Genomic DNA, 14,891 nt, shown 5'->3' with positions numbered 1-14,891 from the left:
GATTGCTGAGCAGATTTTAACCTTTTGTATATGACATTTTGAAAAACTATTAAATTATGACTGATCACATTTCTTGGCTGATAACCAAAGGCCAATCATGCAAAATTAATTGCAAAGATATTTGTTATTTGCTGAAAAACGAATTACCAATGTTTGCTTCTAAAAAAAATTAAAATTAGCTTGATTCTTTTCCTTCTTACAGTCATGACAGACTGACCTCCACTTCCTTCCTAAATCAGCTTTCCTTCTACATCCATAAAGATAAAAACTTCTGCCTAAAGTAACAGTAAAACAGGGAGGGGGAAGCTTATATTTTCATATCTTACATTGCTGAGATTTTTCTTCTGAAAAAGCTTCCAGGATAATTCCAATAGGAATTCAATTGTGTGACTGAGTCATATCACACACTACACGTGAAACTAAAACTAACTTCTTCCAGACACACATGAACTTTTTAAAAAAAAAAAATACATAAACTATGACAGATATTTTTCTAAATTATGAGGTCTTTGTCTATTATTCTCAAATGACTTTTTTTTTTTCCCCAATTCAATAGAAATACAACCGTACTACCAACTTCAACTTTTAATTATGTCAAATTCTAACTGCCCTAAAACCAGTACAAAATAATACAACATGGCCTAAAGTTCTCCATGGCCTAAAGCTTTTGAGGGTGGGCTTGGTTTTTTTGGTGGTTTTTCTTTTTTTGTGTGTGTTTAACAGTAGTTAAACTACAATTTTAGTAGTGGATTATTTTACCACTAATGTTAAACTCTACATTCAGCAAGCATTTGTTGCTAATAACCCCCAAGTGCCCTCTGGTATTTGGTAGAAAAGACCACTCAGAGCTATTTAACTTCAAAAATTAATGAAGAGCAGGTGCAAAAGCCAGGTTTCATAATGGTCTATTTTTGATAAAATAAGCATACTGTAACATAGATGCATAATAAATCTTTATATGCACAGTAGTTACTCCCATTTTTCATGGTTTTGCTATCCGGATAGTTTCAAATTACACCCAACTATTCAGTACACACATCAGCTAAGAGTCCCTGCAAAAAAACATTTTAACTATTACTTCACCATTATTAAATCTTTCAGGAAACTTTCTTACTCAGTGTTCAGAACACCTATTTTCAAGCTAACAAGTTCCAACCTAACAAAAGAAAATTGCAAATTCATACGATCAGCCACAGCTCCAAGGTTCTACATCTCAGTCCAACATTGGGGTCAACTCTTAATACGAAGGGAAAGGACAAAAAAAAAAAATGTATGTGCCTTCCCAGTAGGATTCCACAAGGTTGGTTCACATCCATACACAAATGGTTACCACGACAGGTACCAAATATCCATAAGAATGACCCAACAGACACCTGTATCTTTTCCTGTTTTTAAGGAAAGCCCTGAACTCCATAATTTAATTTATCCTCGTCCAATTTTATTTTGAAAATTCAGGAAGAAAAAAGGTGGTGTTCAAGAATATAAGACCTGAGGTCTAGAAGGAAATTACATTGGAAATTGGATTCTGTGAATTCTGTGTAGGTTTCTTAAGAGAACACAATCACAGACGTTTCAGAAATACTTCAAAGGAGAAGATAACACCACAGTGAAGTTCTACTGACAGGTTATTTTGTCTTTAATCTTTGATTTGTGATGTTTACTCTTATAAAAAACGTACCCACTCTTCCTCCCACACACACCGTGACTTATTGCACTTCAGACTGACATTTTTATACAACTCTGAGTAACTGCAGTTGTACAATTTCCCCTTTCACTAATTTCAATTATTCAGTATAGCTAAGGCATAACCTACACCTTATCAATCACTTTTGGAAAAAAAAAAGCAATGCAAACTTATGTCTACAATTCATTAGAGTTGAGAATAGCTCATTGAACATGACTTTCACACACTCATGCAATCCCACCTTCTGAAAGAACACGAGATAAGGTTACTTTAATCCTTTCAAAGAACTGCACTATTCTGCCTTCCTTTTATCCCTTTAAATATCCTTCCTAGTTAAGAAATTAACATTTTCTCTCATACAATTCTTACACAAATTGTACTTTTACTTTTCTGCATCTCTTGTTAATTACATGATGTTATCTCCAATAATCTATTCATGAAGCACAGATAACTTTGGTTACCAATAAAAGGGAAAACTTAGCATAAATTGCTTAGCACAAAGTTAATCTTATAAAGCAAGGAATAAAGAGGATCTAACAGCTATTATATGATTTATCAGCTTCTCTAAAAGGGTCACTCCACTTTTTTCATGAGACTAATTAAATACCTTAACAATGTCATTGAAACTTCATGAATCTTTCAATAAAATACACCCTGCCTGTACAACATGTTTTCATTTATTAATCTCACTTAAAATGCAAAGAGCTAGGAGAACCCCATTGACAGTTAAGCAGGGCCACTCAGTTAATTCTTCTTATATGGTTTAAATGCAAAGAATAATGACCACTATAACCTATGACAATTAAAACTATAGCCATCTGTCACAAGATGTTAATCCTCTTATTTCAGCAGCCCCCAGACTTTTTGAAAAGCTTTCCTAAACTGACTACCTTCTGTGCAAGGAACTGACTTTTCATCCTCCTGTGTAGGAAACCCTGCTCATATATCTTGGATATGGTTCAAAAATTTACAAGCAGAAATATGCATCAATATCTTCCACAAAACATGAGTCTTCCAATTTCACAGCATATTCTTTTAGTTTGCACAGCATACAGAAAGGAATGACGCACAGAAATTTTTTATTATTAAATTAATTCTTTTTAAATACAGTTTCAGTGACTCAGTATTGTTCCTCTGATGTCTGTGACAATCATATAGGTCCAAGGTGAACTAAACCTAGCAAGCACCAGTTTTCTCAAAAGATTTAGGATAAGATCATCTTATATAAAAGACACACCTTGAATTCATGCCAATTATGGACAAAAAAGTTCAGAGTGCCCATAAAAGTCCAGACAACAGTTTTATGTTACCCATATATGAGTCTTTTCAAAGTTTCTGGAATATATTTTCTGAGGGGAAGATGTACAGAGATAGCCAAGCACTGGTTCAAGTCTGTGGACTGCACAGATCCTGGCACTACAGGCAGACTGAGTCAGAGAGAATGGGTCAATATTTTCAACTGAGCTGAATGTAATTTTTAATATTAAAATGTACCACAGAACTTGGACAAACCCCTCTTTGACATTACACAACTCCAAGTGACAAGCAAGTGTTGGGAGGCTTAGGCAGAAGTCCAGGTCATGTGTAAGAGAAATAAATCACCAATGCCCTATTTCACTGTTTAGGGTCTCAAAATAGAATTCAGCCAACATGGCAAACCAGTACAAGCAAGGAAGGAAAGGCATGGAATCCCTTGTTATTTAAGCCAACTCATGATCAAACAGCTAAAATAAGTAACACAGGCAATACAGAGAGAGATGGGTATTCCTAGCAGACTGGCAATCCCTAACAGTTCAGGAGACTAAAGCTAAAAATTAGAATTATTCTATACTAAAAGTGTCCCTTTTCAGCAAGTTTCAGGGCATGCCTACAATACATCCAGCAGGAACAGATTCATATTGCAAATGGAGACAAAAGTACTCTCAACCTCAGTGTGTTTCTAAGAGAAGCAACAAAAGCAGATGGGCCCATAAGAAACCACTTCTCCACAGGAGAACTTCTGCTTCAGAGAATCCTTAATGAAATACAGACATAGACAATGTTCTAGTAACTAGATCCCAACTCTAGATTTAAATTCCTAATTTAAAGTGCTGAACATGCAAAAAATCCACACTCCCATCCATCGATTTTGTATGGATAAAGGAAGAGTGCCTTCAGCAGAGACAGGCCATACTGAGAAATAGGGTGACAAACAAGTTGTTGCAACTTGCACAGACTGAAGGAAGGGTAAACCCAAACCTCTCAAGCCACAAACCTAAGGAATTTCTTTAACACTGCATTCTTAAATTAATTCATCTGGAAGATTTAGTTTCACTTAAGTTCGCAATCCTCTGCAGGAGTGGGGTGTAGAAGACTGCATTATCATTTTTTTTGTGCCCTCTAACTTTTAAGATTAAGTACGATACAAACAAATTGGGGAGAAGACATTATTGTCATTTAGAACAATTAACTCTCCCTTGAAAGATGAGGATTTCATAATCATTTAGTAAAAGACAGTCAAATCCTTCTGCATAGTTTCTGTGCTGAAAGTTAACAGTTTTATGGATGTGTAAAAAATTAGGAATCCCTCCTGTTGTCAGAACTAATGAGATAAGATCTTTCTCTTTGGACTTTGCAGAAACTACTCCACAGAAATATTATCATGGTGTTTACGTCTATCTTGGTGGTCTACAAGTCATTAACAATTCAAAACAACTTGAGGCTACAACTAAATGGATCAGGAATAACAAATTCGAGATTTCTACATTACACTCCAAGCTTGAAGTTGCAGTTACAATTTATTGAAAACCAATCTGAGAACCTCAGACTGCGACTTGCAGATGATGCTTCTCCCTTTAACAAAAAATGGTCAAGTTGCTACAAAAAAAGTCAAGAAGCAGACAGCTTAATAGAAAATAAAGGGGGAATTGCTGCTAACCTGGACTTTGAAAAGGACCTGATTATTTAGTAATCAAATTACTGGATTGATGATTTTTAGTTCTGTTAGGAAATCTCATTTTTGAGGTGTTCTGCACATCTCTGACCTTACAAACACATTGATGTCAGAACTTTATATACTCAGAGTTCCCAGTATGTCTGCAGGTACTATTTATGCATTGGGTAAGTAGGCTGGAACATTTTAATCAGTCAACCCATAATAACTGTCTGAATCTGAATTATTTTATTGTAACAGTAGTGACTTACTGCTTTATAATAAAATGGAGCATTTTCACTTTCATGCTCTAAAGAATTAGCAAGAACTGAAGGCACAGAAGTTGAATAAATATCTGTTTATAGATTTACCCTTTTTCATATTATGATGACACAAATGTACTGAGTTATCTTTTAACAGAACATTTTCTCATCTCAGTGAAATAGCTTATGATAACTGTACTATCATCTAATACTCTCCAGTATTATAATAGATATATTTTAGTTCTCTATTCAGTGTTTAAGCTCTAGATTACTCTTACAGTATTGTACTCAGCAGACTGTATATTTTAATTGGATTTCTTTACATTTACAAGTCTTGATTTCTGCAAAGTAACTCTGTAACAGTGCTTAATTAATGGCAGAATAGCATATGCATAATACTTTTATCTTTTCTGCATTGATAAAAATTTGTGCTTTGCTTACAGTGTTTTTTTTTAAAAGCTTCACATTTCGTTCATAGAAATACAGCAAAACTAAAGTACGACCTACATAACTGGATAAACAGAAACTTTTTTACTGTGAGGGTGCCTGAGCACTTGCACCATCCTTGGAAATATTCAAAAGCCATCCATACGTGGTCCTGGGCAACTGGCTTCAGGTGGCCTTGCTTGAGCAGAGGGATGGACCAGGTGACCTCCAGAGGTCCCTGTCAAGCTCAGCCATTATGTGATTCTGAAAAGCTGAGACTGAAGATCTACAGTCATTAACACAGGGTAAAAAAATTCTACAATACTGGTTTTCTTTGGCTGTGCTAAACAGCAATTACCTAACAGAAAGATAAGTGACAGTAAGAATAAAATATAAATGTACAAGTTTTCTGCTCCATTTTACTGTCTACAGAGCACGTGCACACTGGAGCCAACATGACAAGTTAAAGGGTTACTGCATTTAGATACCAGCCATTTCTCTCTTATTTAATAGCTGTTACCATCATGTTTAGCTGCTGCTGCTCCTCCTGCAGATGGGAATTCATTGATATGATTAAATTTGATGGTATGATAATGTATGGTAATCGTGATTAATCAGAAGCCCACTAGCAAATGGAGGATGTTGGGTATTATGTCACCTGCATTTTAAACTGCATTCCCTCTATGGCAGCCTGACAATACTTGACAGCTGGAGCGAGCTCATGCTGCATTTGCTTGCTACTACTTATAGATCTGATAAGAGAAAGTGCCCATCATTCCTTCACTATCTTAAGTGCTGTAATTACAGAGCTTTGCAGTCAAGTTGTGAAAACAGTACCTGTTAAAAACCAAAGCCTTTTGCTAGCTGCTGAACGAGCTCTGTCTCACATCTGCAAGAGCTATAATCTGAAAGAAATGTAATTTGATGCAGCAGTCTCATTCAAACATGATTTGCATGAAATGCTGTGTAAAGCAGTATCCAAGAAATGTCAATCAACACCACCTGATACCATGTATTCTGTTAAATGAAAACAAAATGCTTTCTACACTACCTGTGATCTGCCACTACTACACAGCGATAGAGAGAAAATTTCATTTACTGTTACTCATTATAGTGAAGCCATAGCTAAAGCAAAATAATTGTGAGGAAGTAAGAGAATCATTTTCACAAGTGGCTTTTTATTTCCATTAACAGTTTGTCTCCTACATACATACCACTGCAAACATGTACAGGTTACTAAATATCACTTTAAAATGACTGCCTGTGGTTAGATGAAGGGCTGTTTATAATTTGTCCTTACTATGAGCACTGCACAGTATGAGCCCACATTAATAACAATTGCTAAAAAACTCTTACTCACATGTAGCAACTCATGATTGAATTGAAACAATGGGGAAAAAATTTCCTCCCTATTTGCATTTCCCACAACACACAGCAAACACTTTTGCAAGGAGTTTGTTTTTTGAAAGCACTGCAAATTCCTGCCTCTACATCCTGTAAGAGCTGGTGCAGCCACAGACCACAGGCCCACTGTAATACCATTAAGCCAATCCACGTTTGATAAAATGGTAGGATAATCCATGTGAGTCCAAGGATTACCTAGGAAAAAATAAGTAAGCTGTATTCTAATCTATCTTTTATAATTAATTTGTATAGCACTAATACATTGGGTTTTTTTAAATAAATGTTTCAAGCAATTGACCATGAAGGACAGCAACTTCTGTTTTGAACAATGACTGGTCACTTGTTTAAAAACCTCTCACAGATTAAATCATAAAGAAGGGTTTAAAAATAGTGTCTGGAACATAAACAACACTTGAAAGCTCAGAAATCAAACTACTTTTTCCAGAAATGGTGGAAAAAATGAATCAAAACTAATCAACTGCCTTTCTATGCATCCATTTGACACACCACTACCTGATGTGCTGGAGATCAAGTGGAAGCATGTTCAATGAGAACACGAAGAAAGTTTACTAAGGTATGTGCTGTTTAAGGAAAAAAATGTATTCAAGATAAAGACTGTTTTAAAAAGAAGTTCTAAGTTCCAAAAACAAATAATGTCAAAACCCCCGGGAATAAAAAAGACATACAACATAGGCTATTCACAAGGGCCTGAGGATAAGTCATCCTAATAAAGTCTTAAAAATACTAAATAAAACGTAAATTATGTTTTACAATTCAGCTTCTTCAGACATCAATCCAAGAGTTATCTGAAAGACAGACCAGTGCACTAAGGTATCCTATAAAAAAAAAAAATTGTGCATTAAAAAATAGCAAAGCCTTCCTGGCACAAATTAGTCAGGTAGACACTGGTGCCACTTGATCTTGTGCTTGGTGCCACTTCAGACTGTTTCCAAATTTCAGCTCTGAAACTCCAGCTGACCAAAGACGTCTGTGGGCTGGACACCTGCCCAGCTCACACCACACCCAAGGTGACAGCTTAGGGACAACAGCTAAATGAGAACTGACCCCAGGTTCCTGAAAGTTTTCCCAGCCAAAGCCATACAGCTCCATTAATAGGCTCTGCTCTCTCTGCAGCAGCTTCAGAGGAGGATCCAGGTCAGGAACAGAGGGGGAATGACCTCAGACCTGAGGAATCCCTCTCTTCTGCCTTTAGCAGTGGGAGGCAGGTTCTCTGCAGCTTCCTCTTCTCTCCAAATGCCCCACACTCCAGGCACAAATCTGGATGCTAGGGATACCTCACAATTTCTGGCTGAAGAACACTGACACCTTCCCTCTGCCTCGTTCCATCCCAAAGTGGGCATGACAACACTTTTCACTTCTGTATGTCCCTAAAATACTGCACACGTGTCATGTAGTCATTATTACGTTGGTGCTTATTAGGTTAAATAAATGATGTTTGAAGCTAAAAGCTTCTATAAATTTTATTTCAGGCAAACACTGAAGTATTTTCGACATGGAATGTGCTGGTGGACTCAGATAAGCTGATGGTCCAGATTTTTTCATCCCTTAACTTCCGACTTCATACTCACTAATGGTCTGGGCCTCTGCAATAGTCAGCTAGCAGCAGCCTTTTTATAATATAAAGTGTTGAGAAATATCTCTTCCATTTTCTATTTCATCTCCTCTTCCCTTGTTTTACCCCATCTTTCTTCACAGAACACAGGAATTGAAAGAGTAATTAGCCCAAATAACAAACACTGGATGAAGGACAGGAATCATAGTGGTCCCTCTTGTGTAATATAAAACCCTCCAGCTCCTTTCCCTGCACTCGGGGCATCCACAAGAATTAGTAAATCGGTTAGAAAACACATGAGAAGTTCCAAAGACTCATATGAGCAGTCTGTGAATAAAGTCTTCTGTAACCTTCTTTCAAATGGATCAGTCCCCAAAGCAGACCGTTGTTTGTGAAATACCAACACTGGGACAGGAGCTCTGGAAAAGGCCTCTTAACCACCTTAAAGCAAAGGCAGATGATAAAGCCAGACCTTCAGAAGGACTCTGGCAAAGAGGTTACTTAATCTATTCTTTAAACTGTTTAAAGAAAACATGCACTTGACACTTGCACAGCTCCAGGTTAATTCAAATCATGCTTGAAGACCAGATTACTATGAACTACAGCCAGGAGTACTGTGCAATTCAGACAGAGTTCACATCCTCAGCTCCCAGATCCCACAAGTTCACCGTGTTTCTCAGTTGTGACACACCTCAGATCCACCATTTATTCAGTCCTTATCAGTTGCATATAGCTCTAACACCATTCACACCAAGTCACCTCAAATGCTTACAGAGTAACAGATAAGACAACTTGATTGCTTGATTCAAGATTACTGTAAGTGTTGAAGTAACTCTGTAGGCAACACATTCAGATTCATTCATTCCCTTGCATCTTTTCCAGTAATCCCTCTCTAAACATTCCAGGAGTTAAGTTTTAGGAAATAAATAATTGAACCATGAGCTCTACACTGAAATACTAAAATTGAGATTCAAGGTTAAGGGAATTTAATCAGTCCCCACTCTAAGCAGGTTCAGTCCTGATCAACACTAGCCTGACATAGCACTACATTATTTCCTATAATTTAGGTCGCACACTATATGTTAACACGCTCATTACAACTTTGTTCAACCCTTCAATTACATCTTTCTGCAGAAGGTTGTAAGAATTAACCATTACATGGTTACAAGTCATTTCATCAGCCCTAAATTAACAACACCTGGTTTCCAATAGATTTATGACTGGCAATTGATTAGCTCTGATTGAAGTTCTTCCCGTATTTGGAGCACAGGTTCTCTGCACTGAGGTTTCTCTCCTACATTAGATAGAAAGTCAGAGACAAATTTTTCCTTCAGTTATGGCATTGCCCACATCTGGTCTCTTCTTGCAAGAATTTAATTACTTTTCATGTTTCCACCTCTGCCATGTTCAAGCACAAGAAACCATCGAGTTCAAAGTTCAAGGGGAAAGCAGACTGCAAATATTTAGTTATAACCCCACTATCTTTTAGAAGCAAAGCAATCAGAAAAACCAGTTAACTATTATCCTTTGATTATGCAATCCTGAAAACAAGAGCAAATTCAAGTTATTACATATCCAGAGATTCTTTACACAATGAAGAAAAGGCTGAATGAACTGTATGTAGTCTGGAGTAAGTCTTTGATCTTTTTCAAACGGCTTGTCAAAATTGTCTAACCATTGCTGCATTGCTTTAAGTCAACATTTATACATAAACAAGTGAATTATAATAGCACAAAGGCATCTGACATGTAACAGCAAAAAAGGTAGTTCTGCAAGATAAAACGTTAGTCAGAAAGTAAATTTGTCTTCAGCTCAAGAGCTAACATACTACATTTAATAAAACAAACATGAGATATGTACACAGTGACACTTAATTCCTAATCCTAATATGACTGATAACCTATGCAAAATTTATAAAGTACTTCATAAGCGAAGTCCACTTTATAACTCAGTGAGCCATGGAAAGATGAAGCAACTTTCTCAGGGTCAGTAGCATGTTACTGCTGAAGTAGGAAAAAACCAGCCAGGGCAACCAAATGACAGTGCCAGATCCTCCTAGTAAAGTCAGCCCTCCTCCTCTTCATGAAAATTTAATTACACTGACTCTTATCTGGTGCACTGCTTATATAAATAAAAAGGCAGCAAGCAGTCAAGTTTTTGCTGCAGGCTAAAGGAGCAAGAGTCCTACCAAAAAACGTTCCATTTACTTTATTCCCTTTTAAAAACTGCTACATATAGATTAGTTGGGTTTGCAATACTTCTCAACTTGCACCCCCAAAAGTGAACAGAACTAAAATCTAATTTTGCACTCAATTTAAAAAAAAATTAATTTCCAATTTTTCTACGCTGATGTAAACACACTTTAAAGATGCCAATTACAATGCCTTTACAGATATTCCTTATCCTCCAACTTCTTTTCCATCCCAAATTGTGTTTATTGGCAAATCAACTTAGCATCAAAGAAAAACAAATGCAAGACACGTGTTTTCATAAAAAAATAACAATTAAAATTACTTTCAAAATGTAAATAAGGTACTAAAGGCAGAAGAAAACTACTTCCTCTGAAAACCACAATATTTTTAATTTAAAAAAAGCTCAAAAATATTTTATTGAAGATAAAATATAACATGGATTTACTTAATGAAACTGTAGGTTTACAGCTTAATTTTTTAAGATGTCACAGAAGAAATGCAGCAATGTAAAGACTGTTTCTCTGCAAAACCAAAATGCCACAATTCATCAGTTATATGTCCTGTATGCAAAATACTCTGCATTAAAAAACAGGTCCTCACTGGGCAATCAAAAGTCACAGCAGGTTCCTGAAATCTACTTCTTTCCAGCACATCTGATCTCTATGCCAGTAATTTACTCTGTGATACTACACAGAAGTTCAGACATCTATTTTCCTTCTTCAACACTGCACACATCAAAAAAGGATATTTTTTGTGTTTTATATATTTGGGAAGCATAATACACAGGTTTTTACTTGAAAATACTTCAGACAATATTGCATCCTAGATCTTTTGCTTATTTTCATACTCTGCTAAGCATTTCAACTAGAAATTTAGGATAACAAAACTGAAATTATGAGAAAAGTTCTAGAAGCATGCACCCTTTCCATTCAGAGAGTTAAAAAATTATGAAGTGAATTAGCCTAGTGAAGCAGCTAAGCTAAGTTTGTTTTCAAAACTAGAAACATAAAAGAAAGCAAGGTCATTCAATGCCAGTTCTATTTTTTATATAAGAAACACAAGACTGTTGAAATACCTTTAGTAATGATAAAAAACGATTGCTGCATTTTACAATAAATACATATTACTGCTTTTTAAGCTTAGGGATTATTTCAAATAGCCTTTTATTATATCAAATAAAATAAGGATTCTATTTATACAGAAAGAGTCAAGTAATAAAATGAAGCCCGTATTCCTTAAGACAAGATGCATTCATGCCTTTCCCACTGGAGAGACTGGTTCAACAATTTTACAGTTAAACAGAATTAATTCTACTCTCAAAAATCCATTGACCTTAAGCTTTTAACAAACATTTTCAACTGCAGAGTGTATTGTCAATATTTACAAATCCTTAAAATTATATTTCACTAGAACAGCTTTTATTTGCTATATTAATATTTCCTTGCAAATGTATGCTTATCCATATCAGAGAAGAAGAAACAGCTGCTACTCACAGGAAATCTCTGGGGTCCTACAGCAGGTCTTGGTTGGGCGGGAACTGGCAGCAAGGGCACTGAAACAAGAAGTACCTTTTAACACCATTTGTTTTACCTAACAGTTGTTGCAGTTATTTCCAAAAGGAGTTGCAATAAAAAGCCATTATTAAAATCTGCTACTTTTACCCTCGCATGTCACAGTTCCTACAATTAACTTTGAGCAACCGTTCCCTCCCCTGCAACATGCAACAGGGCAATTAGGCTTCTCCTAGTTAATTTGCATAATTTAGTTCTGCATTTTCCAGAATTAAATTGCTCCTTGTTGCAGGAAGGCAAACTAGAATAGTTATTCAGCCAAAGACATCTCTTAGACAAAGCTGACAGAGACACTAACAATAATTTCATGTTTCAAATAGAAGGGTACACGATTAATTTGCCTTCTCAACTTCACACCACTCAACATTTCCAAGGCATCTCCCAGTCTCACCACCAAGCTACCACAAGAAGCATGGACATGAGAGACACTAACAGGTATAAAATCACTGCTTGTGAGGGTAAAATGAGGCAGGCAGCTGCAATTAACAGCACACAAAAACTGCTTAGCCTGGCCTTGCCACCACAGTGGTATGGGCAACTGTGATCACAGAACTGCTGATCTCAGATGACTGCGATTGCATAGAGACACCAAGAAGAATTAGGAGACCTTTTCCTGAAAAATAACCTCTGAAACTAGTACTTCAGGGATTAACATGGATTATTTGTCCTTATAAATCCTGCACTTTGAAAGGCTAGTCACTAAAAGCTATTTCCCAAAACATTCACTTAATGTTATGGCAAAATGCACAAAGTGCTACAGCTGGATCATCTTGGGAACTTAACCTATATTCGAATCTTGAATACAAAGTATAATGACAGCTTTCCCATTTTCCCCTTTTTATCCCCTATTAGAGTTGTCTAAGTGATCAAAAATACAAACATTTCCATGTTAAGCAAAAGGCCTAGAGAAGTTAAATAAAGCATTTCAAACTACACATAGTGTTTGCTCATTTACTAAAAGCTTTCAGTAAGATTCTTCTGCTTCTTTTTAGCCCTTCTAAAAGTGACAGGGAAATATTTTCCAGGCAGAGTTAAAAACTGACTTTGCAGACAGCTACTGTGTTACACTTCAGAGAAGGAAAGATACTAAGAAATCCTGCTAGTTTGAAGGAGTTTTGGGTGCATTTCCCAACACAGAAGTTTGCTAAGATGCCTCAAAAATCCCTTTTTCCTTGGTAACCAAAGCACAAGAACAAATGCATTAGTGGGGTTTTTTTCAGTTCATGTCCATGTCTGGTTTCTATCCACTTTTGTTAAGTACTTGTGGTTTGCTGGTTCAGAGACTGATGGGGTAAACTAATTGCAGCAGTCTTTCAGCAAGGCAGGACTGTGTGCAAGCTTTGTATCACATTACACGAGAAAATTACTGGAATAGTTTCATCCTGGCTTCTAATGAACATCTGTCAGTATCAAACAGCCATGGCCACATGGCCAAAAAATTGACAGGATGCTCTTGACAGACCTAGTCCTAAAACAGTTCAGGTATTACAGGTCAAAGAGGCACTGAGAAAAAGAGCCTAAGGTGGGAAATGTAGAGAAAAGTCAACTGAACAGAGCACTAGAGTCTATTTCAGTATCCTGCCTCCAGCAGGAGGATATAAATTCATATATTTATATATTTAAAACAAATTACTTTAATACTCATGAAAGATAGTAGTTCAAACTCTGTGCCCTTTCAATCCTTGGACACTTTCTTAAGCAGCAAAGAAGTCTCAAGCCCTCATTTTCTTGGTGTCAAATATTCCATAGGTGTGAAAAGTTATGTTTCAAAAATAATACACAGCATGGTGTAAGACACTATTTTAAGAAGATTAAATTGCTTCTTGCTACAAATTCCAATACTATACTTGTAAAGATGAAGAAGCAATTCCCACATTGATTATTCAGGAGAATTACAACGTGATTTTTCCCAAGACACCAAACAGTTTTCAAAAGGTAAATGACATACCAAGCTGCCATAAACTGCTCATTAGTTCATGTCAATTTTGGCAGCACCACAGTATCCCTGAAATAGTTACTTGTGGTATAAACATTTAAGGGGAAAAAATGCAGCATCTATTATCACAGGTTAAATCAGTATTTCGTAGTACATCTGTGTACAGTCCTCCAGCATTAATAAATTGATCAACCTCAAGTTTGGACACACATTCAGCAAAAATTACTACCTACAACTCAAAATTAATTTGTGGACTAGGACACAAAAAAAAGATAAAACTATGAGACAAGCTAAAAGATATTGGTTTCAAATGCCACAGGAGGCACAGCTGAACACCAACTGCACAGTACCTGCAGCAGGTATCCACAGAGGTTCATCTTTTAGGGGTTTTATAGACCAAGTCCTTAATCATTTATGAAGCTTCAAAGACTAAAAACAGTACCAATTCATTTGAAGCAAAACAGACTTGAAAGTAACTATTTTTCCAAATCAGAATTCAAGGCTGGGAAGGGAGACGGTGGCTACTGTGAAGAGATTTGCCTTTGAAACATCAAAGGAATAAGCCAACGATAGGATTCTTCTTTTCAGGCTGAAGTAGCTGTCTACTAGAGCTCCTGTATTTTATTCACATGAAAATTTTGTAACAATTTACAGGAGGTTTGAGTCTATTTTAGAAAATCATGATATAGTCGATGCATTTCAAGACTAACTCCAACCAAAAAGATGTTTCAAAAGTGTATTTCTATGATCTGCAGTTAGGAAAAGTGTCCCTGGTGCTGACAATTAGAAGTGTGTGAGCTTTATCCTGCCATAAAATTAGAGAGGAAAAAATGCCAGTCTACACTAAAACATGACAGCACACCATTAAAATTACCAGAACCTAAGTGTGCATATCATGCACTTCCAGACATGGCATTTTTAGCTTCCAGGC

At 36.3% G+C, this 14,891-nt stretch overlaps 1 protein-coding gene across 5 annotated transcripts in view; it reads right to left on the bottom strand.

Annotated features, from left to right (window-relative positions):
- The window catches only part of RBM33 (RNA binding motif protein 33), a 95,910-nt gene that overhangs the window by 42,838 nt on the left and 38,181 nt on the right, over window positions 1-14,891 (bottom strand). For all 5 annotated transcript variants that reach the window (XM_088158943.1, XM_088158969.1, XM_088158964.1 and 2 more), the window contains exon 10: window positions 11,947-12,005. In XM_088158943.1, coding sequence (XP_088015069.1) covers window positions 11,947-12,005 — 59 coding nt within the window. The remainder of the gene's footprint in view (window positions 1-11,946; window positions 12,006-14,891) is intronic.

This window comes from Sturnus vulgaris, chromosome 1 (genome assembly GCF_052056855.1).
Source record: "Sturnus vulgaris isolate bStuVul1 chromosome 1, bStuVul1.hap1, whole genome shotgun sequence".
Classification (NCBI taxonomy): Eukaryota; Metazoa; Chordata; class Aves; order Passeriformes; family Sturnidae; genus Sturnus; species Sturnus vulgaris.
The sequence above is the reverse complement of the archived record's forward strand: the minus strand, read 5'-3'. Positions and strand labels throughout refer to the sequence as shown.